This window comes from Ursus arctos, unplaced genomic scaffold, assembly GCF_023065955.2.
Source record: "Ursus arctos isolate Adak ecotype North America unplaced genomic scaffold, UrsArc2.0 scaffold_4, whole genome shotgun sequence".
NCBI lineage: Eukaryota > Metazoa > Chordata > Mammalia > Carnivora > Ursidae > Ursus > Ursus arctos.
The window spans coordinates 88716347-88740173 of NW_026623056.1; the positions used below are offsets into that span (position 1 = coordinate 88716347).

General features: G+C 48.0%; 1 protein-coding gene across 2 annotated transcripts in view; it reads right to left on the reverse strand.

Moving 5' to 3' along the window:
- Positions 1-7561: 7561 nt before the first annotated feature.
- PSMG1 (proteasome assembly chaperone 1) overlaps positions 7562-23827 on the reverse strand; it is a 28014-nt gene continuing 11748 nt past the window's right edge. The window contains exon 7 of one of the 2 annotated variants that reach the window (XM_057306689.1): positions 7562-7773. In XM_057306689.1, the coding sequence (XP_057162672.1) occupies positions 7648-7773 (126 nt within the window). In that variant the 3' untranslated portion in view covers positions 7562-7647. Of the gene's footprint in view, positions 7774-14656; positions 21587-23827 lie in introns of those variants that run through there. The other variant, XM_026502495.4, reaches the window with a different exon arrangement.

Genomic DNA, 23827 nt, shown 5'->3' on the forward strand with positions numbered 1-23827 from the left:
TGCGTTTCCCTAACGGCCAGTTGCACTTCTAACATGGGTTAGGACTTAATCCTATGATGGCCTCTAAGGAAGTCTGAGAGACACAATGCATCACTCCCTATCTGCCTCACAATATCACTGCTAACGTAGTGCATTAAAACAAAACATTTCTTTTCTCACAGTTTCTGGGGGTCCGGAGCGTGGGCATGTTGGTATTTTAAATTTGTTTATGGTATCTTGATATGCAGAAGCTTTCGGTTTGTGTGAAGTGAAATTTATCAGTATTTTCCTTTACGGCTCCTGAATTTTGTCCCGATTTATGCCGCGCCACAAAAGACCTTCCCCATGCAAGGTTATATAAAATTCCATCCACGGTGTCTCCGAAGATAACTCGTATTATTACAGCCCAGCATCCCCATCTGGGAGGAATGCGTTCTTCGCGGTCATGGTGACTCGGTTATATAAACTATTTTGCTGCTGACTTGCTCGAAAAGCTATTTGTTCACGATTTTGCTAATCAGTGACTTTCTAAGGGGAAGAAGTGGGATTTCAGCAAATTATTTTCACCCCTTAATATACAATTCTTAGTATGGCTCTAAGCTAAGCAATAAAATCTCACAGAAAGCTCTTTTTCGGTGCAAAATCAGCATCACCCACGTGTAGTCAATGATACACGGTATTCCACGCTGTTTCCGCCTTCCTTGTACAGGACACAACTTTTGGGGGCTTCGGAGGTTTGTTACCACGTGGTTACTTTCAAACAGAAAAGTATGATTGTGTCTGTAGGATCCATTCGCTTAAAGTCACCTCCCTCCCACACAGAAGCTAAACCCTGGGAAATCCCAAAGACACGCAGGGAGTGCTCTGGCTTCAGCAAATAGTCAGGGCACCGGCCACTCTGGGCCAAGCATCCTATGCAAAGTGGGAAGTTGCTAGCAAAACATTTCTTTGAAAAATCACCACCAGCCAAGGAATGCCATACTTTGGTCCTACAGAAGCTACATTTGCGATAATATTTATCACACACCAGTATTTTTCAGAACAACTAGGTACCATTGGGGCCTTCAAACGTGGCCTCCTAGGGACCCGATGTCTAGAGCAGGGAACAGAAAGCTGGGACAAAGAGACCAGTGTCTCATGGCATCTTTGTATCGGCAACATTTTTTGAACAATGACCAAGAACGGATGTCCGTAAATGTTTGTGTGGCAGACACGACTCTCGGCCAAGAGATGCCGATGGGTGAGCCATGTGACCGTTCACTGTTCAGCACGATTTCCACCAGGAGCCCTCACCCTGTCCATGGCAGAAACTGGAACGCAGTCAAACCCGGGCCCCCCACTGCCCTGAGGTGCTGCTGGGTTCCCGCGGAACTGCCCAGCTTCTAGGTGCTGGGGAGGGTCATCTGTCCCTGCTGCAGCTCGGAGGGGCCTCACCCTGGCAGCCCAGCTGCACCGTCCCCCTCAGCCCCCTCGCCCCTCCCCAGGCCCCTGGCCCTTGGCAGGTGCCTTCCTCCCACCTGCAGCCCCGCTTGTGGTCCCGCTCAGCGGTTCCTTCAGAGCTGCTGAGACTGACCTTTAGAAAACCAAGCCCAGACCTGAGTCCGGGTTTTCTCTTTTTTGCCATCCTACCCCCTCCCAGAGACAACTAGAAGCCTATCCGAGGGAAGGGCCCAAGGGCTAAAGGAAAGCATCACCTCACTTCCCACCGCACCTGCCAGGCAGGCTGACGCCACGGGGAGATTCAGACGCCCCGCACAAACGACCGGCATCCAGTCATAATGCAGAAAACCCTCTTTTTCAAAAGGGAGCGATAAATGGTTCTTGAGCACTGCAAGGCTGTGCAAGCATTGATTTCAGTAAGTGTGATTAAAGTAGCTCCCAGGAGACTCTAAAACTCGATTATTAATTACAACAGAGCCTGATGGCTTTACCAGAGCTGCCACGGCACGAAACCCGGTTTAAACAAGAAAGGCTGTCTTTTCTCTCACGTGAGCCTGCAGGTGCAGGGTCCACAGTCACCAAGACTGTCCCTCTCTGTCGCGGGCCTCCCACTCCCGGGGTGGCTGCAGCCCCGGCACCCGCAACGGCTCAGCACCAGCCTGGCCCCGCGCCAGCCGCCGGGGGGAGGAAGACAGAAAGGGGGCCGGTTCCCTCGGAGGGCACAACTCCGAAGTCACATTTCGTGCTTCCCTTCTCCTGCCCTTGCCACACCTAGCTGCCAGGCAAGCCTTACGGAGCCCAAAACCGGGGCTGCCGTAGAAGACGGCACGAGTGGGGAGTAAAAGGCGATGTGCCGTCTTGGATGCTCTGAAACAATAAAACAGCTACTTTCTCTTTTTTTTTGTATCACAATTTTTTAATCAGTTTCAGAGGTAGAATTTTGTGTAAAACAGCAACTTTAAAAGAATTCTCCCCAGCTTTCAAGGCCTAAGTCAAACACCTCCCCCTTCATCGGTTCTCTGAGCCAGCAGTGCTCCCCGCCCCTCTGAACTTCACCTGTGCCCTTCAGGTGGCTGGACCCCACCGCAGCACCCACCTGTGCCCGGCCACCCCCAGCGGAGGGAGCGCGCCTTTCCCCGCCAGCTCTTTCCATTTCCTGCCATGAAAATGGTCTTTTTATTGAGCTTTGGGGTCGACAAACTTCCGTGACCTACCCAACACCCATTTGACACACAGGCAAACACACTCACAAGCTCACACGCACTCACACACTTCTCTGAGAATAGACCCCTGCGGTTTGCAAAAGCGGGAGGGGTAAGCCCTCTCGTGCAGAGAGGGTCGGGCCTGACCTGTCCCCTCTGCCACCCGGGGCGGCCACGAGGCCCGGCTCTGGCCGATGAGATGTGCGCGGGTGTTCCCCGCAGGGTCTGCTCTCCTGCACAAGGGGACAGCGCTGGCTGGCAGCAGCCTCCCCCTGCCCCATCCCCCTTTCCCCAGTGCAGCTGCCCCCGCAGGTCCCAGGGGCTGAGGTGAGCGGCCCCTGAGCCCCTGAACCCCTGAAGCCCACGACCGCCCCGCTGCAGACCCCTCAACAAACACGACGACGCAGTTATTCAGCACAAAAGGCCGCTGTAGGCCATGAAAGACACAGAGAAAACTTACACGCGTGTCGCAGAGTGAAAGATGCCGACGTGACACGGCCGCACGCTGCCTGAGCCCAGCTGTTCTGGAGAGAAGTCTGCGGAGACAGGAACAACATCGGGGGTTTCCAGGGGAGGGACGGATGACGGGCAGAGCTCGGAGGGTTGGTGGGGCAGTGCTACGGCTGGCGGACACCGTGATGGTGGAAAGCTGTCCTCAGACCGCAGGCACACGCCACCCGTGAGCCCTGACATCAGAGGAGCCACTTGGGCTGGTTATGTGTTAGCGCGCGTTCTTCCGTCATAACCAAGCACCACAACGGCGGGGGTCCACGGTGGAGGGGTCTGTGGGGGAGGGGTCGATGGGAGGCCTCTGTATCGCCTACGAAATTTTGCTGTGAACCTAAAACCCTAAAACTGCTCTTTAAAGTAGTCTATGGGGGGGCTGCCAGGGTGGCTCAGTCAGGTGGGCGTCTGCCTTCGGCTCAGGTCATGATCCCGGGGTCCTGGGATCGAGTCCGTGTCGGGCTCCTTGTTCAGCGGGGAGCCTGCTTCTCCCTCTCCCTCTGATGCTCCCCCTGCTTGTGCTGTCTCTATGTCTCTGTCTCTCAAATAAATAAAATATTTTTTTAAAAAAACTAGGCTATTAATTTAAATATGTATATATATGACTACTCATCCATACTTGTTTCCACCTCTGCGGTCAGATGTTCTGAACTTGGAACCCGATGCACTCCAGCTGACACAATCCCTGCCCCCAGCTGCCCGCAGCACCTCCCCTTCCCCCCATTGTGAACTCACAGAACCCATCGGGACCCCCTCCCAGGCTGAGGGCCTGGACACAACCCACCTGAGGCCACAACCCCACTGCAACCCATGGCCGGCCCACTCTTCTTCGTGGCCACAGCACAGGCCAGGAGCTGCCAACTGGAGCAGAGCCGAGAGGCCACAGGCCCGGTGTCCACGGCCACGCTGGGCTGAGATGACCCAGGACTCACTTTGAGGCTGGAATCTGAACTCGCTGGCCCAGTGGGCTACCCACCACTGGGATCCACCAGCCAGCCCGTGGCTGGGCACCCCGAGCCGAGCCGTGCTGGCCTTAGCTATAGAATGGGGAGCCCTGGGGACCACAGGCTCCCGGAGCGCACAGTGGGGGCCGCTGTGTCCACCTGCGGGTCCCCAGGGCTCGACAAGGTGCCTGGCGCCCAAGAGCGCTTATTATCATCCCTGGCTGTTGAGCAACCAACACGAAGTGCCTGTTGAAATCCTGCCGTGGCCTCAGCCCAGAGAAGAGCGCCCTCAGCAGGCCGAAGGGAAAACAGCAGCGAGAACGGTGGGGCGCGTCCCCTTCCTCGTGGAACCTGGACTTGGCTTCCGGAGCCGGTGCAGGGCTTGATGGCTCTCAAGTGTGGCCCAGCGGGAGGGGGAGACGCTGCCTGGAAGGAAGCCCAATAGACGCAGACAATTTACTGTTCCCGAGAGGGCACCTGGGGGGCCGCCTCTTCAGAGGGGTCCGCCGGGAGCACGTGGGGTCACATATGGAAACCATACCGGCCGAGCAGAACCGGGCGTCTGGAGTCGCGGCCCAGCCGGGGGCCGCGCCGTTAAAGGCAGGAAGCCCAGGTCACCGAGCCCGCCGTGCAAACAGCGCACGCAGACCCGCGGATCCGCGGACTGAGCGAAATCCCTCACATCCCAGCGCCTTTTCCTCAGGTGCCTCGGAAGGGGCAGTGGGAAAATCCATGCACTTTTCAGTCCTAACAAATGTCACCTCGGAGACTCGTTCGGACCAGTATGGAGGAGGACGGGACAGGGCCCGGATCGCAGAGGTGCACACTCGGGGCGGGCGAGGGCGGTCACAGCGTGCCCCCCGGAGAGGCCACCTCCGTCCCTTTCCGACAGTGTCCACTCAGAAGAAATCAGGAAACAACTGAAACATCCGAAATAACACCGTATTGAGTTTCTGCATCAACAGGCTTCCCCACAGATCAACTTCTCTTCGAGAACAAACCCTCCTAACTTAAGCGTATTAATATCTGCAGGGCAGAACGTTCCAGCACTGCTGATAAAGATCAGCGTTTTCCAGGAAAGGACCACGTTTTTATCTTTGGTAATAACTAGCAAGGATCGCATAAAAACGGCAAGAGAAATAAAATCCTTTAAAAATATATTTTAAAACAGTCAACAGACATTTTAAAAGGTCTGATGCATACGGATTTCTTTGGTATGTTTTTAATCGCCTACAGGTCCTGGGCGAAGGAAGAACAAAGAGTATCTTGATACCATACATATTTAGAAAGAGCGGGGTGTTAAAACTCTAGGGTCAGGGGCGGCTGCCAAGCATCTTTGTGGGGCAATACTGCCCCCTTGTGACCAATTTTCACGGACCTATTTCAGTAAATCAGCCCCTCGATCTGGACAGCCTGCAGATTGCACCCGACCGTCTTGGCCCCTTTCAACTCCCTTTTACTCCTGAAGGAAGCCGCAGACCCAGAACCACTTCTAGGCAAGGAGGAATTTGACGTGAGAACACTCCTCCAGCATTCAGGCTGCAGTTCCCAGTGGGTCTTACGCGTATGTGGGCGGATGCTGTTAGGAAGAAGGCCTCACTTCCACACCTTTTTTTTTTTTAACATTCTCCATGAATCAGTGAGCTGCAAATGCCCAAGAGAGGTAAGTGTAAATTCCTTCCAGCCCACATAACTTACCTGCTGGATTTTTTGCAGTAACATGAGACTGCTGTTCCAAACATTTCCAGTGACTTTCAAGACTTTCTATCAAGGCAAATTCACTGTGGGTATTTTTACCCTGATTACAATGTGTAGTCATCGGCACAGTCCCATGCTTCCTGTAATCCCTATGTTCACTAAATATTTATCCAGTTTGACTGGGTCTTACGGAGCATCTACTATAAGCCAAGAATTGCTGGGAACCCGTGCCCTCGGTCCTCCCAGGAGTAGCAGCCCATCACCTGGGAGTGCGTGAGAGATGCGGGATTGCAGCCCACCCCGACCCACTGAGTCTGCATCTGCATTTTGCTAAGATCCCCATGTGGTTTGCGTTAGGGTTTGAGATGCTGTACAGTGGTTTCCAGACATGAACAAGCATGAGCATCATGGGGTGGGGGGTGTTAAAACACACACTACTGGGCCCCGCCCTGGGGGTCTGACTCAGTGGGTCCTGGTGAGCCCAAGAATGTGCTTGTCTAACAAGTTCCCAGGCAATGCAGGCCTGAGGGCCTTGGCTGCATGCTGGCAAGGGAGGTGGAAACGACACCGACCCCTGGGTCCCACGTCTGGAAACCAAACAAAGTGTGGCTTGGGAGCTGAACATTTGAAGAGTTCCCTGGCAGATGCGAACAGGCAGCAAAGATTGGGAACCACTGCTCCGAGGGATGAAAGGGGAGACATCGGAAGTCCTTTATCGCCAAGTCTCTCTAAGCCACGTGATTATCTGATGAAAATATTTTGATCCCGTGGTAAGGGTTCTCCAGAAGCCTACTTATATCCTCTTTGAGAGCTAACGCAGGACAAAAGAAGGTGTTGGCACCAGAGGGCAGTGTGATGTCTGCCCAGTGGGGCAGGAGGGAGACAGGGAGAGGATAGTCAGGTCATCCAAACTTCAGAGAAGCCACTGAGAAGAACGTCCTAGGGTAGTGAGCCGGCCACTGTCCTATCAGCAAACCCTCACAGCTGTGAGCTGGGGCTGGATTTTATCCTGAGCAAAGTCCGTGGAAGAGCCATGCCCACGTCACGGAAACTACCCCTAAAACCATTCCTCTGAACTTTTTTGTTTGCAAATATCAGGAAGCTCTGGCAGGTGTAGGACAGGCAAAGGACAGGTGGCTCTCGGCTTGGGCTGGTGTGTTCTTGGAAAATAAATCATCACCTGGATCAATACAGCCTCTTTTCTGCAACGATGGCATGATGGGGAAGGTTTGTTTTCCTGACCAAGACCCCTGCAACAAATAAACAGACACGACCCGTGCAATGTCATAGAAAAAGATTCTCAGCACTAGCAACCATCCACTATCACCTAAAATAGCAAAATTTGCCTGTGGTCCTGATAGAGGGACATAAGGACACTGGACCGAGGAACAGAGCCATACTATGCAAAGGCTTGGGGCTAGAAATCGAAAGACCTGGCTCTGAATCACCTGTAAATAGAATTAAGAACGCTGCCCAGCTCACTAGGCTGCTTTGGAAAACATACGGAAACCAGCTGTGAAAACGCTTCCTAAGGGCACCTGGGTGGCTCAGTCAGTTAAGCGGCTGCCTTGGGCTCAGGTTGTGATCCCAGAGCCCTGGGTTCAACTCCCTCATTGGGCTTCTTGCTCAGCGGGAGTTTCTTCTCCCTCTCCCACTCCCCTTGCTAGTGCGTGTGCTCTCTCAAATAAATAAGATCTTTTTTTAAAAAAGAAAAAGCTTTGTAATTTACATAGCATCTATAAAGTGTTTTCTTACTATACACACTTAAAGTAAAGTAGACATTACAGCACATGAAATACAGCTGTTTGATAAACGTTAATTAAAAATAGCGGGAAATTACAGGGGGCGCCTGGGTGGCTCAGTCGGTGAAGCATCTGCCTTCAACTCAGGTCATGATCCCAGGGTCCTGGGATCAAGTCCCACGTTGGGTTCCTTGCTCGGCGGGGAGCCTGCTTCTCCCCCTGCCTGCTGCTCCCCCTGCTTGTGCGCTCACTCTCTCTCTCTCCCTGAAAAATAAATACATAAAAATCTTTAAAATAAAAAATAAAATAAAATTAAAAAAAAAATTTTAAAGACCAAATGGATAAAAATAGTGGGAAATTACAGCCAACACTGCATATTATCTTAATCATCTTCTTACAATTCAGAAGGGAATTTTTGGAAAATCATTCAATGATAAGATGTTTCCAGAAGGTTATTCAGGGGACTTTGCTTCATTAATTGCTTCATTTGACAAAATTTTATTGACTGGCATCTATGTGTCACCTGAAGTGGTGTGTCTTTTATTACATGTAAATTTCCCAATGACGGTAACCTTCAAAATATTTACAGGGAGATAAACACAGGCAGTTCTGTACAAAACAAGATGGTCACCTGGGCATGTGCTGCTTTTCCTCCCTTTCAAGAATCCATTAAAATGAAAGCAAAGGATATTTAAAAGCAATAAGCCCATAAAAGCAGAGAGTTGGGAGTCACACCGAAGCCCTTCCCCACATGAAGCTGAAACCTCTCTTGGCAGGAGCAGAGCAGATCGGGACAGTTTTCCCTCCCTAGCACATCCTCCTGAAAGGGAATTCTTAGGAACACACTTCATGCAGAAGGAATGTGACTTCAAAGAAAGGGTCTAAACAATACAGCAGGAAGGAAGGACAAAGAAGGTGGTAAATGAGTGGGCAGATTTCAGTGAACCTCAGTTATAGAAAATGCTATCATAATAATGACCACTGGCTTGCTGGACAGATCTGGACAGATCTGCATCTAAAATCCCAGTCGATTAATCATATAAAGAGAATGAATAGACTGTTTTCTAAGATCCGCGTATCGTCCAGGGAAAGGATAAAGGTTTTCATTAACTTTAAACAATAACTTAATTTTTTATGTTGTAAATTTCTAAAGTAACCACTAGAAGACTAAAAACAGATAGTGTAATTTACAAACCAGAGGGGGGGAAATGGGATGATAGAAGGAAAAACTCACTAGATCCCCCCAAAAGCAAAAAATGGAACATCGACATCACAAAATAAAATGGTAGAAATAATCCAAATAAAACAATTACATTAAATGTAAATGGACTAAATGCCTCACTTAAAAGGTAAACATTTCACTTTTTAAAGTCCAGTTTTAGGGGTGCCTGGGTGGCTCAGTCGTTAAGCATCTGCCTTCGGCTCACATGCCCCGCATCGGACTCCTCCACTGGAAGCCTGCTTCTCCCTCTCCCAATCCCCCTGCTTGTGTTCCCTCTCTCGCTGGCTGTCTCTCTCCATCAAATAAATAAATAAAATCTTAAAAAAATAAATAAATAAAATAAAATCCAATTTTAGGCTGTTTACAAATGCAAATACTTGCATTTCAGTATCCATGACTGGACATGAACGAGAGCCTCCAGGCCACCAGAGAAAGATGCTGGACGTTGCTACAAGGATCAGCGAGGCACTAAAGGGAGCACAGAGAGAGGATCACCAAGACGCCAGGCACCTCCCACAGGAGCGGACACCACAGGGTGGCCCCGGCAGCACCTGCAGGCCCCCCTCGGGCACCAAGAACAGCGGCCCAGAGTGAATGCCCAGAGAGGATTCCCCAACCAAAAGAAAGCATCAGACCCATTGCTTTTACCACCTGGGGAAGAGGTGTCTGTTCATTAGCTGGTTGGAGAGGACAATGAGCAATCAGAAGTGGGGTTTCCAAAACCACGGGGGCACCTAAAGCCAAGCTATCATCCTCACACCCCTCTGAGGGCTGTGGCAGGAAACACAGAACCGCTCAGAGCCACCACCTGCAGCCAGGCAGAGAGCGAGCGTTGCATGTTCACCAACACCGTTTCCTCCTCCTCCTCCTGGGCAGAGAGCGTCCCACATTCCCACCTCCTCCACACCAGGGAGGACATGGCTCTCCACTCTGCCAGAGGAGAGGGGGCAGAACTGATGACAGTGCCTTGCTGCGGAGGGTAGGATGGCTCCCATGGTTCCTCTGCCTGTGTCCCCACCCTTGTGTAGTCTCCTCCCACAACTCCTGGTCCAGCCACCTGGTTTGGGCCAACAGTACCATCATAAATGAGTCAGCAGCCAAAATTTCAATAAATGCTTGCACCTTGGGCTTGTCCCCTGTCATAGGTGGGAGCCCTTCTCCACCACTGACCGAGGCCAGGCTAGCCTTTTGGAGGGCAACGGCACAGGGAGAGAGGCCCAGCCAAGCCCATCCCAGACCCTCCAGCCCCACCGGAGTCAGCCCAGACCAGGGCAAACCACCCAGCAAGTCCACAAAACCACGAGAAACAATAAACATCTATTGCTTTAAACCACGAAGTTCAGGGTGGTTTGTTGAGTAACAAAATCTAATACAGCCATGAAAACCTCCGGCACAATCCTCCAAGTTCGCTCTTTCTTTATCTTCCAGCTGAAAGGAAGGGGTTCTAAGGATCTAGAGAAAGGAGGAGGCAGAAAATGGAAGGAGCTTGGTCCCTGAGTGACCGTGTGGAGCAGAGTACTCCCTCCCCGCCACCTGTTCTGTTCCTTTGAGCTAAATATTTATCCTAAATATTTAAACCCACAAGATGGAATATGAGCGAGACATAAACTTGTCTTGTGTCCAGACCCCAAGGTCAGATGGCCAGAGAAACAGACAGGTCTGTTACATAGACTTGAAGGTCAGGTTAGATTATTCTTTTAATGGCTTTATTGAAGTATAATTTACATATTTAAAACAATTTACCCATTTAAGTGTATCGTTCCACGAGTTTTGATAAGCGTATACCTTACTGTCAAACAATCGACACAATCAAGTTTTAGAATACTTTCATTACCCTAAAAATTTCTGTCACTTTCCTTTGCCTTCAGTCCAGATCCCTCCTTTGCCTCAGGCCATCATTGGTCTGCTTTCTGCCTCTATAGTTTGGCCTTTTCTAGAATTTAATACAGATCGATTCAGACAATGCGCAGTCTTTTATGTATGGCTTCTTTCACTCAGCATCACACTTTGTTGTTTTTAATCTTCTTTAAGATTTATTTCTTTATTTGAGAGAGAGCATGCACGCACAGGGAGGAGGAGCAAAGGGAAAAGGAGAGAGAGAATCTTCAGCAGACTCCCCTGCGAGCGGGGAGCCCAACAATCTCACAACCCTGAGATAATGACCTGAGGCAAAACCAAGAGTCGAACCCTTAACCAATGGAGCCACCCCCGTGCCCCAGCATCCTACTTTTTAGATTCACTCATGTTGTTGCATGTATCAACAATTCATTCTCTTTCGATTGCTGAGTATTATTCTATTTATGGATACATTATGACCATGTGTTATAATATTACAATATGATACATTATAATAACATTTTGTTTGTTCATGCCCCAGTCAAAGGACAGTTGGGTTGTTTTCACTTTTCAGATGTTACGAATAATGCTTCTACCTACAAGTCTTCTTGTGGACATGTGTTTTCACTACTCTTGGAGTGGCACTGTGGGGTCACATGGTAAGCTTAATGTTTATGGCATGTTTACCTACGAAAGTACAAAACTGTTTATCCAACCATTTTCCATTCTCACCAGCAGTGTTTGAGGGTTTCAATTGCTCCACATTCCTGCCAACACTTAGTATTTTAATTCATTTTTTTAAATGTTAATTATTCTACTAGGTTTATAGTAGCTTCTCGTTTGTTGCCTTCATTTGCATTTTCCTAAAGACCAGGAATGTTGCCCATCCTTCCGTGTTTATTGGCCATTCATACATCTTTGTGAACATCTCTGATTTCGTTTGTCCATTTTTTATTGTTATTTTTCTTAAGTTGTAAAACGCCTTCATATAATTTCAGTGAATTACCTTGACGCCTTTGTCTAAGTTCGAATGATCATATGCATGCGTCTCTAGTTTCAAACTTTTTATTCTGTTCCTTTGAGCTAAATATTTATCCTTATGCTGATCCCATGCTTTCTTAATTACCACAGCTTTATAGTAAGCTTTGAAATCAGGTCACTGAAGTCCTCCAACTTTGTTCTTTTTCACAATTGTTTTGGATATGCTTTGCTTCTCCATATAAAGTTTTGAATCAGTTTGTATCTTCTACATAAAATCTTGCTGGGATTTTTATTGGGATAGTGTTGAGTCTATAGATAACTTTGGGGTTAACTGCCATCTTAATAACACTGGGTCTTTCAGACTATGGTACCCCCCTCCCTTTTATTTAGGTTTTCTTTCATTAACATGTGTTAAACTTCAGAGCAGGTTGTTAGTAATATTTCCTTATTATCTGCTTAATGTTTGTAAGATCCGTAGTGATGTTCCCTCTTTCTTTTCTTTTTTCTTTTTTTTTCTTTTTTAAGATTTTATTTATTTATTCGACAGAGATAGAGACAGCCAGCGAGAGAGGGAACACAAGCAGGGGGAGTGGGAGAGGAAGAAGCAGGCTCATAGCAGAGGAGCCTGATGTGGGGCTCGATCCCATAACGCCGGGATCACGCCCTGAGCCGAAGGCAGACGCTTAACCGCTGTGCCACCCAGGCGCCCCTCCCTCTTTCTTTTCTAATTGGTAATTTGTGTCATCTTTCAATCTAGATGAAGGTTTATCAATTTTAGTGATCTTTGCAAAGAACCGGCTTTTGGTTCCATTCATTTTCTCTTTTCTATATTGTTGATTTCCACACTGATCTTTACTATTGCCTTCCTTCTACCTACTTTGCATTTAATTTTCTCCTCTTCTTTAGCTTCCTAAATTGGAAGCTTAGTTTAGTGATTTCAGACCTGTCTTCTCCTATAACAGAAGCATTCAAAGCTATAAATTTCCTTCTTATCACTTCTTCAGCAACATCACACAAATGTGAATATATTGTGTTCTCATTTTCACTAAACCTGATATATTGTAATTTCCCTTGTGATTTCCTTTTTGATTCATGAGCTATTTAGAAGTCTGTTGTTTAATTTCCCCATGTTTTAGGATTTCTCAGATTTTATCTGTTGTAGATTTCTAAGTTACTTCCATTATCATCTAACAGCATGCTATGTATGGTAGAAATCTTTTTAAATGTATTGACACCTGTTTTATCATTCAGTATATGGTTTACTTCATGAACATTTCTTGTACATTTGAAAAGAATAAGTATTCTGCTATTGTCGGGTGAAGTATTCTATCAAGTGGGTTGGTAGTGCTGTTCAGTTTTCTATATTCTTGCTCAATTATGCCACTTGTTCTGTCAATTACTGAGAGAAGAATATTGAAATCAACTATATCATGTTTTTACTTCATTTGTTTTGGAGCTCTCTTATTAGGTACAAATAAATCTATAACATTTAACTTATTTCTGTCGCATAAACCCTTTTATTATGAAATGCTGTCTTTAGTAACATTCATTTTTAAAGTCTATTTTGTCTGATATTAATAAACAAAATCATCCCAGCTCCTTTCTGATTACTGTTTATATGTTTGCATCACATACATTTTGCCATCCTTTCATTTTAATCTATTTGTGTCTTTGAACTTAAACTGATCTCTTATAGACAACATATCTCACTTTTCTCCAAACAGTTTGTTGGAATTTTGATTGGAATTTTTAGTTCATTCCCCTTAATATAAGTCTACCATTTTGCTAATTTTTACTATTTGTCACATTTTTCTCTCGTTTTGATGTTACCCTTGTACCTTTCTGTTAACAAATATTTTAGTATTCCATCTTAATTCCTGTATTGACTTAATTCCTGTATTTAACTATATTTCTTTGCACTATTTTTAGTGCTTTACCTAAGTATTATAGTATAAGGCTTTTACTTACCACAATCTATTTGAAATTAACACTGACTGACTTCCAATAAAATATTGGAACTTTGTATTTGTCTAGCTCCCTTCCCTTTTGTGCTACTTTTGGTGCTATTGTTGTCATATATTTTAATTTCTATATGCTAAAGCCAAACAATACAGTATTATAATTTTTGCCTTCTATAGTCATATGTCTTTTTTATATTAAAAATTATATGTGGGGGCACCTGGGTGGCTCAGTCAGTTAAGCATCTGCCTTCGGCTCAGGTCATGATCCCAGGGTCCTGGGATCGAGTCCCACATCAGGCACCCTGTTCAGTGGGGAGTCTGCTTCTCCCTCTCCCTCTGCCCCTCCCGCACTTGTGCTCTCTCTCAAATAAATAATAAAATCTTTAAAAAATAAAGATTATATGTGTATATATACATTTTACATATATACTTACACATGTTTTACATATGTTTACATACATATATACAGATAATATATACATATATATGATAGAATATATTTATATATCATATATATTTTAATCTATATTTCTTACATCTTCACATGTTTCCATTTAGGGTTTTCTTCAACCCTTCTTATGTATCTGAGTTACTATCCAAGCTACTATCTGACGTCATTTCTCCTTAGCAGTTCTTTTAGCACAGGTCTGCTAGTGACAAATTATGTTTTGTTTTCCCTTTAAAAAAATCAAAAAATGGATTTGTTTTTGTCTTCAGTTTTGAAGGAGACCTTCACTGGTTATAATTTTCCCCCCTCTCAGCACCTTGATTATGTCATTAAATGGAACAGGAACCCATTAAAAATAATAGGAAGCCACCGTTCTTTTACAGAAAATGCAGTAAATTCACAGAGTCTCTTGGGCTTTCAGTGTCTTTTGACGTCTCATGTTTCTGTGAAAAGTCAGCAATAAATCATATTGTTTATTGTTTCCTGTATATGATGTAACATTTTTCTTTTGTTCCTTTAAAAATATTTTCTTTACCTTGGGCTTTGAGCAGTTTGACTATGAGGTGTTTTTCCTCTTTATTCTTTAGATAATTACTATTATTCTATCAAATTCAATTATTCTTTCTTCTGACATCTGACTTATGCCATGAACTTTTTATTTCAGTTAGTGTACTTTTAAGCTCTAGAATTTCCATTTGCTTTTTTCCATTTCTGTTGAGATTCCTTGTTTATTCATTGTTAGTATATTTTCCTTTAATTCTTTGGATATATTTTTAATAGCTGCTTTGAAGTCCTTATTTGCTAGATATAATGTGTGTGCCCCTCAGAGTCAGTCGCTTTGACTGGTTTCCCTCCACCTCCTCTCCCTGAGTTTGGGAAATACTTTATCTTTGGTTTGCATGTCTGCCAATTTTGTATTTAAAACCAGACACTGGGGACGCCTGGGTGGCTCAGTCGGTTAAGTGTCTGCCTTCCGCTCAGGTGGTGATCCTGGGTCCGGGGATCAAGTCCTGCATCATCCCTGCTGAGCAGGGAGCCTACTTCTCCCTCTGCCTGCCGCTCCCCCTGCTTGTGCGTTCTCTCACTCTCTCTGACAAATAAATAAAATCTTTAAAAGAAATAAAAATAAAAAAGAAAAAGAAAAAGAAAACCAGACATTGTAGGCAATATTTTGTAGCAATTCTGGATTCTGCTTTTTTCTGAGAGTTGTTGGTTTTAATAGACAGTTAACTTGCCTGGACTCAACCTGCAAATCTATCTCACTTTCAAAGGATAGCCATTGATAGCTCTGCTTATTATTATTATTTTCATAAGTCTGGCTCTTAGGGGTTTTCCCTTCACCTGCATAGTTTTTAGCCAGGCAATGATTTAGGCAGAGATTATGCTAAGATACCTCGAGCCAATGTACCCACTTCCACTGCCTAAGCTGTGTGTAGATTGAGGGATATTTTCAAAAGTACAGTAAATGTACCAGTCTCCCACACTTTCCATTTCTGCTGGGCCTCCTGTGGGTCCCGTGTGCCTACGAAGTTTAGCCACCAACCAAGAACGTATGGAGAAATTCTCACACATGTTCTTTTTTGGCTCTTCCTTTCAAAACCTCACCCTTAATTTTCTAGTTGTTTCATCAACTCCCTGAATGAAGTCTGTTGTATATAGCTGGTTAAGTTGCAGATGTCCGTTACCCAAGCTGGGTGAGACGGGCAAGAAGGCACCAACTCACCATTCCACCCAATAGAGTAGCTGTTTTCGTAGGCAAATTCTCCAGTTGGTATCTGCGGGTCCTGTTAGAAAGGGGTAAGGGCTAAGAGGAGCCTGAGGAGACAGCCCACCAAGGCTGCTCCACGGCCCAAGAGTGGGCTGGCCCTGATTCCATTGTTCGTTGCAGACTGTTCCATCTGTCAGCCTGGGCTGCCCTTACAAAATACCACAGACTGTGGGGCTTAAACAGCAGACATTTATTTCTTCAGAGTTCCGGAGGCTTGAAGTCCAAGATCAAGGTGTTGGTAGTCTGAGTTTCTGGTGAGACTGCCCTCAGTGGCTTATAGAAGGCCACATTCTCCCTGAGTCCACACATGGCCTTTTCTCTGTGCCCATGCGTGGAGAAAAGAGCTCTGCTGTCTCCTCTTTCTTCTTCTAAGGACACCAGTCTTAGTGAATTAGAGCTCCACCCTTCACCACTCATTTAACCTTAACTGTCCTTAAAAGCCCAATCTCCAAACACAATCACATTGGTGTCTTCAAGGAATGAATTTGGGGGTAGAGGGCAGACTCAATTCAGCCCATGATACCAGACAAGGGACAAGGATTTGGGTCTCCTCAGTGGTGGCCAGCAGAGCTGCAGATCAGCCTGGAGATTTTGCAGTGGCCTCCCAGGCCAGCCTGGTAAGGGAAAGGAGGAAGCTGTGTGTACACACACACACACACACACACACACACACACACATGCACGCATGCAGGCACAAAGCAATTCTATTAAATAATCCACTCAGCTAAGATTGAAGATAGGAAAATACCTCTCTCATTGGTAATGAAGGGATTAAGATACTAAGATAGCCACCGTCAGCTGTGACGCAAATGCAGGGGCCACGTCCCAAGAACTGTACTTTTAAGCTCCAAATCATCCGTAAGTCAGGAGGGAAAACAGTAATAGAAAATGAAAAATAAAACCATATCTAAAAACAAAATAAGTCAATTTTTAACCCAGGGAAGAAGTTATAAATATAATTAGATTTACCCTCCTGCAAGGTGTTGCGGGCACGGTAGCCCGAGGACTGCTCTCCACACCATGGAAACAGGCACCGTCAGCAGCCTCCCACCTCCCTCTGCATCTTCTTCCATTCCTCCCCCAGTGCGGAGCACAGAATTATCCCTCCCCGACCACCCAGATTTCTCTGTCATTCCTGACTCAGGGCCCGTCCCACAGAGCGATTGTTCTGTTTTTGCTATAGACTAAATATTGTTCTTCCCAGCCCCCTCCCCCAAGTTCCTAGCTTAAAACCCTCCCCTCAGTGTGATGGTATTTGGAGATGGGGGTCTTTGAGAGGCAATAAGGTCACAAGGGTGGAACCCTCATGATGAGACTGATGTCCTGGGTAAGAACAGACATGACAGAGCTCGCTTCCTTCCTCTCTCTATCATATTAGGATACAAGGAGAACATGGCCTAGGTCTACAGGCCAGGAAGAGTCCTCACCGGAAACTGAATCAGCTGGCATCTTGATCTGGGACTTCCAGCCCCCAGAACCACAAGAATCGATTTCTGGAGTTTAAGCCACCCAGGCTACGCTGTTTTGTTACAGCAGCCTGAGCCAACAAAGATCCTCAGCAACTCCCCTCCGCCCACACAACCTGCCCCAGTCCTCCAGGGACAGAACTGTCACCTTGAGGAGATGGCTGGCCAAGAGGACCCTGTTCGGCTGGAGACCGCTAAGCCAAATGGAATTGATCCTAGTTATTCGTGGCAGTGATAAAGTCTCCGCGAGCATGGATTTGGCAAGTACGGAGCCACTGCTCCTGGGGAAGATGTGAACACATATACAGCATACGCATATCTCACAGAGATTATAGCCCTGAATTCTAGACACAACTCATCCAGGTAGAGTCTATTTTCTTTCCTTTAGGGGAGACAGACAAGATTCAGAAGTGCTAAGTGACTTGTCTGAGGCCGTACCGCTAACTCACACCAGAGTGGGGCTTCAACACCACCCAACCGGCCCACGAGCCAGAGCCTGCTGGTCTACTCCCGTCTCCAGCCTCCCCTCGTCTCTGGAAGGCAGGGTGTCGCTTTGTTCAATCTCAGCCGGAAGCGCACGGCTGGGGACTGGTTGTGCTGCTCTGCACGTGTCCACACAAATGACCAAGACAGTACTGGGAGTATTGATTTGGGGCTGACAGATCAATTTTAGTGAACGGAATTCGCAAATACAGAATCCGCAAATAACGAGGACAGGCTGTACCTTTCTGTCACTGTAACAGGAGCAGCGTCGTGAGGACGGCATCCGTACACGGGGCTGTTGTCAGGTCCCCCGTGGGACGGTGGGGCTTGGATCCAGGCACCACCCCTCAGGTGGGCTCCTCGCCGACCAAAAGATCCGCAGCAACAGGCACTGTGTCTACCTTGCCCGTCTCTCCGTCCCGACTACTTGGAAAGAAGTACACGGGAAACAGAGGCAGATGAATCATCGGGCTGAGAATTTGTCTTTTAACGCAGGTCTTTGTGAAGATTCAACAAGAGATTTGGTGGGCAAACCTGGGGGCGCACTCTGAAATGAGATCCAAACCCGACAGACTGGAAAGGGAAACAGGGTGGATCTTTTTTAAAATTCCCTGGTCTGGGGGTTATTTTTCCTCCTAGTTATAAAAGTAATTCATGTTCAGGGTTGAAAAAAAAATTATTTTTTTAAGTAAAAAGCAGAAAACCACCAAACCTAAAAACAATCATGACTCAGATCTGAGCAAATACTCTTCCAGCGTCTTTGTGTCCGGTTTTCTGCAGCGTGACTATGGTTTGTGTCCCTCGCTGTCCCTGCACCCCATGCCCCCCACCAGTATCCTGTGCTTCATGCCACACGGAACGGATGACCCTGCAGAGCTCAGAGTCCAGGAGTCAGACTCTGCACGTGTCCAGTCCCAGAATGGGAGGTCTTGGCCTAAACAGGAAGACAGAGATATGACATCTGTCCTTCCTGTCCCCAGACATGAGACTGCAGGGAAGTGGATGAGGAGGGTGGGGACAAGGGGTGTAGATGTTTTTGGGGGTCCCTGCGTGTGTCCCGACTTCCCAAGCCACGGCCGGGCAGAGGCTGGCACAACAGATCGCCCGGATCACTGGGCAAGGGGAGCCTTCCCTAGGAAGGGCCCAGCAAAATGCCCAACCCCAGAATTTTACCAGACATGAACTGCAAGAGAAACAGTGGGCCCCCCAATGTCGGGGCAGAAAAGATCCCCTCTGCCTTGTTGGAGTGCTCTCACTAGTCATATGTAGATATACAGACATATAGATAATAACCTTCCTCTTCTTCGACGGTGTGTGTCCTGGTATTTTCCTCTAATTCCTACTCACTGAGAAATTCACGATAATCCTGCACCGCTGTGGCTGAAATCCCACTTCCCAATTGTGGGAATGCCCTCACTTTTGTCCTGTGTCTGCTAAGATGCTGGCTTCTGGCTTCGGGGCCCTAACTCTTACCTGCTGAGAATTCGTACCTGTGCGAGGTACCCCCCCTCCAGGGCTGACTCCTGACCCTCTCATCTTTGCCTCTGTCCAGCGAGTTCCCCCAAAATCCTGACAGAGCATCACCCCACCCTTAAAGCCCCTCCACGCAGATGGCCAAGTGCTGGGGCGACAGGTGCACGTGCTGTCCCGCTCTGTGGAGGTCCAGAGGCAGAACAGAGAGCTACCGGTAGGCTGAGCAGGAAGGAGCAGCTTTTGGAAAAGGCAGCACATACCTGAGTTTTTTAAAAAAAGCGAGGAGGTAAGACTGGGAAAGATCAACTCATCTGGACCAAGCAGAAACCTGAATGGGGATCAGCTATTCGGAGTTTATCTGACAGACAACAGGAATGGCAGGGCTCCCAGTTCCCGTGGTGAGAGTCCTTTGGCGGCAGTCTGAGAGGGCGGGGAAGGAGGGACACGGGGGCACCGAGGCTGGCACTAAAGCAAGCTTCTGTGGACCTGGTGGCAGCTAATCTGAAGAGGTGAGTGGGCACCCAAGAGTAGCGGGACCTGGTGCGCTGGGACTGGGACGCTGCCTCGTACACCCACACAGACCGGTGTTCCAGGAGCGCCAGGGGCCAGACGACCAGAGATGGGAAGATGACTTCAGCTCCTTGTTCAGCAGGACTGAAAGAAGGTTCTAGAACACGGGGGGAAGCAAGCATGGTTGTCGATGGAAATAGAGCATTATAGGGAAAGGAAACAGAATGGTTTAATCAAAAACCTAAGCAGATCATGAGTCGAAAGCAGAAACGCTTTTGTGGTTATAACATATAAAAATTAAAAAAAATACCTCGTATCTTAAAAGTCCAAAGATTTCTGTGAACTTGCAGTAATAACTGCATGGCCTTTTACCCCTTCCTCAAGATACCTTTAAAGTTCACTGTGGCTATAAGGATTCAACGTAAATCACTGTTTTCTTTGAAATAAATACACTCTGAGCTATTTTGGTATGGGTCATGTTTAATAATGGTTTCACAATGTGTAGACATGAATACACGAGCAATCTCACATTTAATATTATGAGATTGAGCAGACGGCCAAGTTATTAATATGTGGTTTAAATCCAGCGCTCTGGCCTTTTGAGAACATGAGGCAGAATTTCTGAGTAATTGCCAGCAATGCTCAGTCTGGCAGCCACATGGCAACCCAAAATACAGGTTGTTTTGTTATAAACATCAAAGGCGCACATTTGACCTGGCAGAGACCTCCAGGGTTCACAGCACTCGCAGAGCAATGCGGATGCACGTGGATCTCAGAGCCCAGCCGCGACGCCTCGGGGTGCCCAGGGACCCCGCCGCAGGCCTGCAGCTCACGGACAGGGCAGGCCAGGGTGTCCTTTCATCCTGGGGCCTCTGCCTGGGCCCCGTATCTCTTGAAGTTGGAGGCATTCTGGGACTGGAGAGCGAAAAGAAGCCCAGAAAGCAACAGGGACCGGCGTGTCTTGGCTGGGCCGGCTGGCAACCAGCGTTCACTGTCGGGCCTGCGGGCCAGGCCTTGTGGGTCCTGCTGTCTGGATTCTGACTCCATGCCCTGGGACGGCCACCCGGGCGCTTCAGCAGCTCCTGGCCGGGCCTCGCCAGGCTCAGCCAGAGAGCTGACATTCCCAGAAGGCACTTCCAAATACCATTTTGCCTGTAGAGCACGGTTCTGCTGTCAGTTCTCAGATTTCTGGTACGTTACCCACAACTAAGTGCCTGCCGAGCTCCTTTGCCTGGCAGCTTTCAGTGCCATGGCCCACACGCCCTGCGGTTTCCTTTCCAGCACGACTTCCCTCAGGGACTTGGACCCTGCTCTGCCTAGCCTCCCGCCCACCGCTCTCCAACGGGCACAGGAGGAGACAGGTTCCGGACAGAGACGTCTGCACTTGGGCAAGGGGGCTGAGCGTCAGGAGAGCCAGGTGTGGAGCCGAGGGCACGCTGCCCCCAGAAGCCCGAGATGGGCCAGACCCCAGCTCAGCACCTCCACCTGATGTGTCTGCTCTGTGCCCACGGCCACCAGCTGGGACTTGAGATGTGGAGCTGCTGAGGCGGGGAACTTGGTTCTTTTGGACCAGTCCCATCCCCGGGAGGCTGAGCCATCTTTGGTCACGGGGTTTCCAGTCTTTTGGATGGTTCCAGCCGTGAGGCCCTGGAACCCTGCATTCCCAGCCTTGGGCAGGCAATTTTGCAGCGAACGCTGAGCACGGTGCAGCAGAGCTGGGCTGAAACCCACCACTCACCAGGGTCTGACCCCGTGGGACTCAAGCTCCTTAGCGCCCTTCCTCAGCCTGTGTGAGATGACAACCACGAACTGGGCTAGGCAACGTCAAGTGCGGCATAGGCCCCTGCCCTGTGGTCAATCATAGGAGCTCCTTTCCAGGATGCGGTCCGGGTCAAAGGGGACTAACAGCATCTCCAAATGGCAACGAGGCTGGAAAAGGGAGAGCGAGGGCTGGTTCACGCTTGTCCTTTTTCTCAATAAGCGAAACTGACACTCACACGTAGCTACACTGGCCCGGCTTCCGAGGAAACCCTCCCTTCCACGCCCTCCCCCAGCTCTGTCGTAGTGAAACCAGACCGCCCAGGTGCACTTGCAGGCAGCTCAGGCTCACCTTTGCGAGACGTGTTAACAATCAAAATGATCAGACCTTCATCCCCTCCATTCCTTTCCCCAATCACTAACGGAGAGTGACAATGCCTGGGATTTTCACTAGACAAAAGAGAATTTGCAGAGAACCGGGGAGACAAGGCTTCCAGGGACAGCCACGATAGCTTATTCCAGCAGCATCAGAGAGTTCAAGTAGGCCACCGGAACGGGGCCGCTATTTTTCACCTTCTAAACTGTCTGGGGTGGCCGTGTTTCATGTGAGGGGTGGAGCACAGATTGGATACCCGGAGCTGAGCTAGTCTGGTCGGGTAATCAAATCAAGAAGCCACACAGAAGGGGCAGGTAGGGCAGGCGAACAGAAGACCCTCCTGTTACCGCAGGCTCCGGGCCAGGCCTCCGCGGAGCTCTTCCAGAGAGCGACTGGCCTGAGAGCCCCAGCGTGGCACCACCGTGCAGCCTGCCTCCCCCTCCTCCCCAGAGAAGTGGGACTCCAGGCAGCCTCAGTGCAGACCCTCCTCCTCTCTGCCCCTCTCCAGCCCAAATTAAGATCTCCAGACTTGAATACAGCTCACAAATGAGCGTCCATCGGCATTAGAGCGAGCCACCTGTGTTCATTCTGATTCCTTTTCTCCGGAAACCACCACCGTTCAAATTGGTGACTTATCTGCATGAACGTAATTACAGATTCTATGCCGCTAAATACTCATGTTACTGTAAATGAATCTCGGCGCAAAGTAAGGAGCATGTAACACACTCATCCACCCCGCCACACTGCTGGACCCGAACGCTACGCATCTCCCCCAGCGACTCCACTCCTGCCCTTGATATCGCCAAGAACTGTGGCTCTAGAACGTGGCATGGAGTGTGGAGAAGGAACGGAGGGCAGTGCCTGCCTGTCGCTCCTTCCCGGCTACACTGGGAAGTCGGGCTCTTTGGGGTGGATGTACACAGGGCCGTGGACACTCTCCTGTTCATCGAAAGCATTTTTGTATTTTTATACTTAAAACCACCCAACCACATAAGCAGATCGATTGTGGAACCTGAGGTAAGAAACATTTACTGCACACTTAATATTAATTCATTAATTTCCTTTTCCTACCTGCCGTGTACAAATGAGGAAACTGGGACTCCAGGGGCCACTCGGCCTGTAAGGGTCAGCCTGAGAGTTGCTCTTTTCCAAGGTCGCTCTTCCTGTGACCACACTAACCCTCAGTACAAGAGAAAGCTCGAGCTCCAGACTAGACTCCAAAGTCACCACAGGGCTCTGCAAACACATTTCTGAATGGATGCAGACATTTCTGCAACAAGAATGCTTCAATTTCTATCATCAAAGCATGTTCACATGTGCCGTGCACAAGACTTCTGACACTCAAGAAGGGGAGGGCAGAGTGTCCTCACCCCACCTCCAAACACTGTCCAGAACAGTAAGCAAACTCAGTCTAGAAGATGCAAGTACGTATCAGAAAGAACGAGTTCTCAACATTTGCTACAACATGGACGGCACTGGAGGAGATAATGCTAAGTGAAATAAGTCAAGCAGAGAAAGACAACTATCATATGATTTCTCTCATCTATGGAACATAAGAACTAGGAAGATCGGTAGGGGAAGAAAGGGATTAAGAAAGGGGGGGTAATCAGAAGGGGGAATGAAGCATGAGAGACTATGGACTCTGAGAAACAAACTGAGGGCTTCAGAGGGGAGGGGGTGGGGGAATGGGATAGGCCGGTGATGGGTAGTGAGGAGGGCACGTATTACATGGTGCACTGGGTGTTGTATGCAACGAATGAATCATCGAACTTTACATCGGAAACCGGGGATGTACTGTATGGTGACTAACATAATATAATAAAAAATCATTAAGAAAAAAAAAAAAGATGCAAGTACGTTTTCTCCATCCGTAATATACAGGTGGATGGGGGATGGGCATTACAGAGGGCACTTGTGATGAGCACTGGGTGTTATACGTAAACGATGAACCACTCAATTCTACTTCTGAGACCAATATTGAACTATATGTCAACTAACTAGAATTTAAATAAAATAATAGTAATAATAAATCTGTA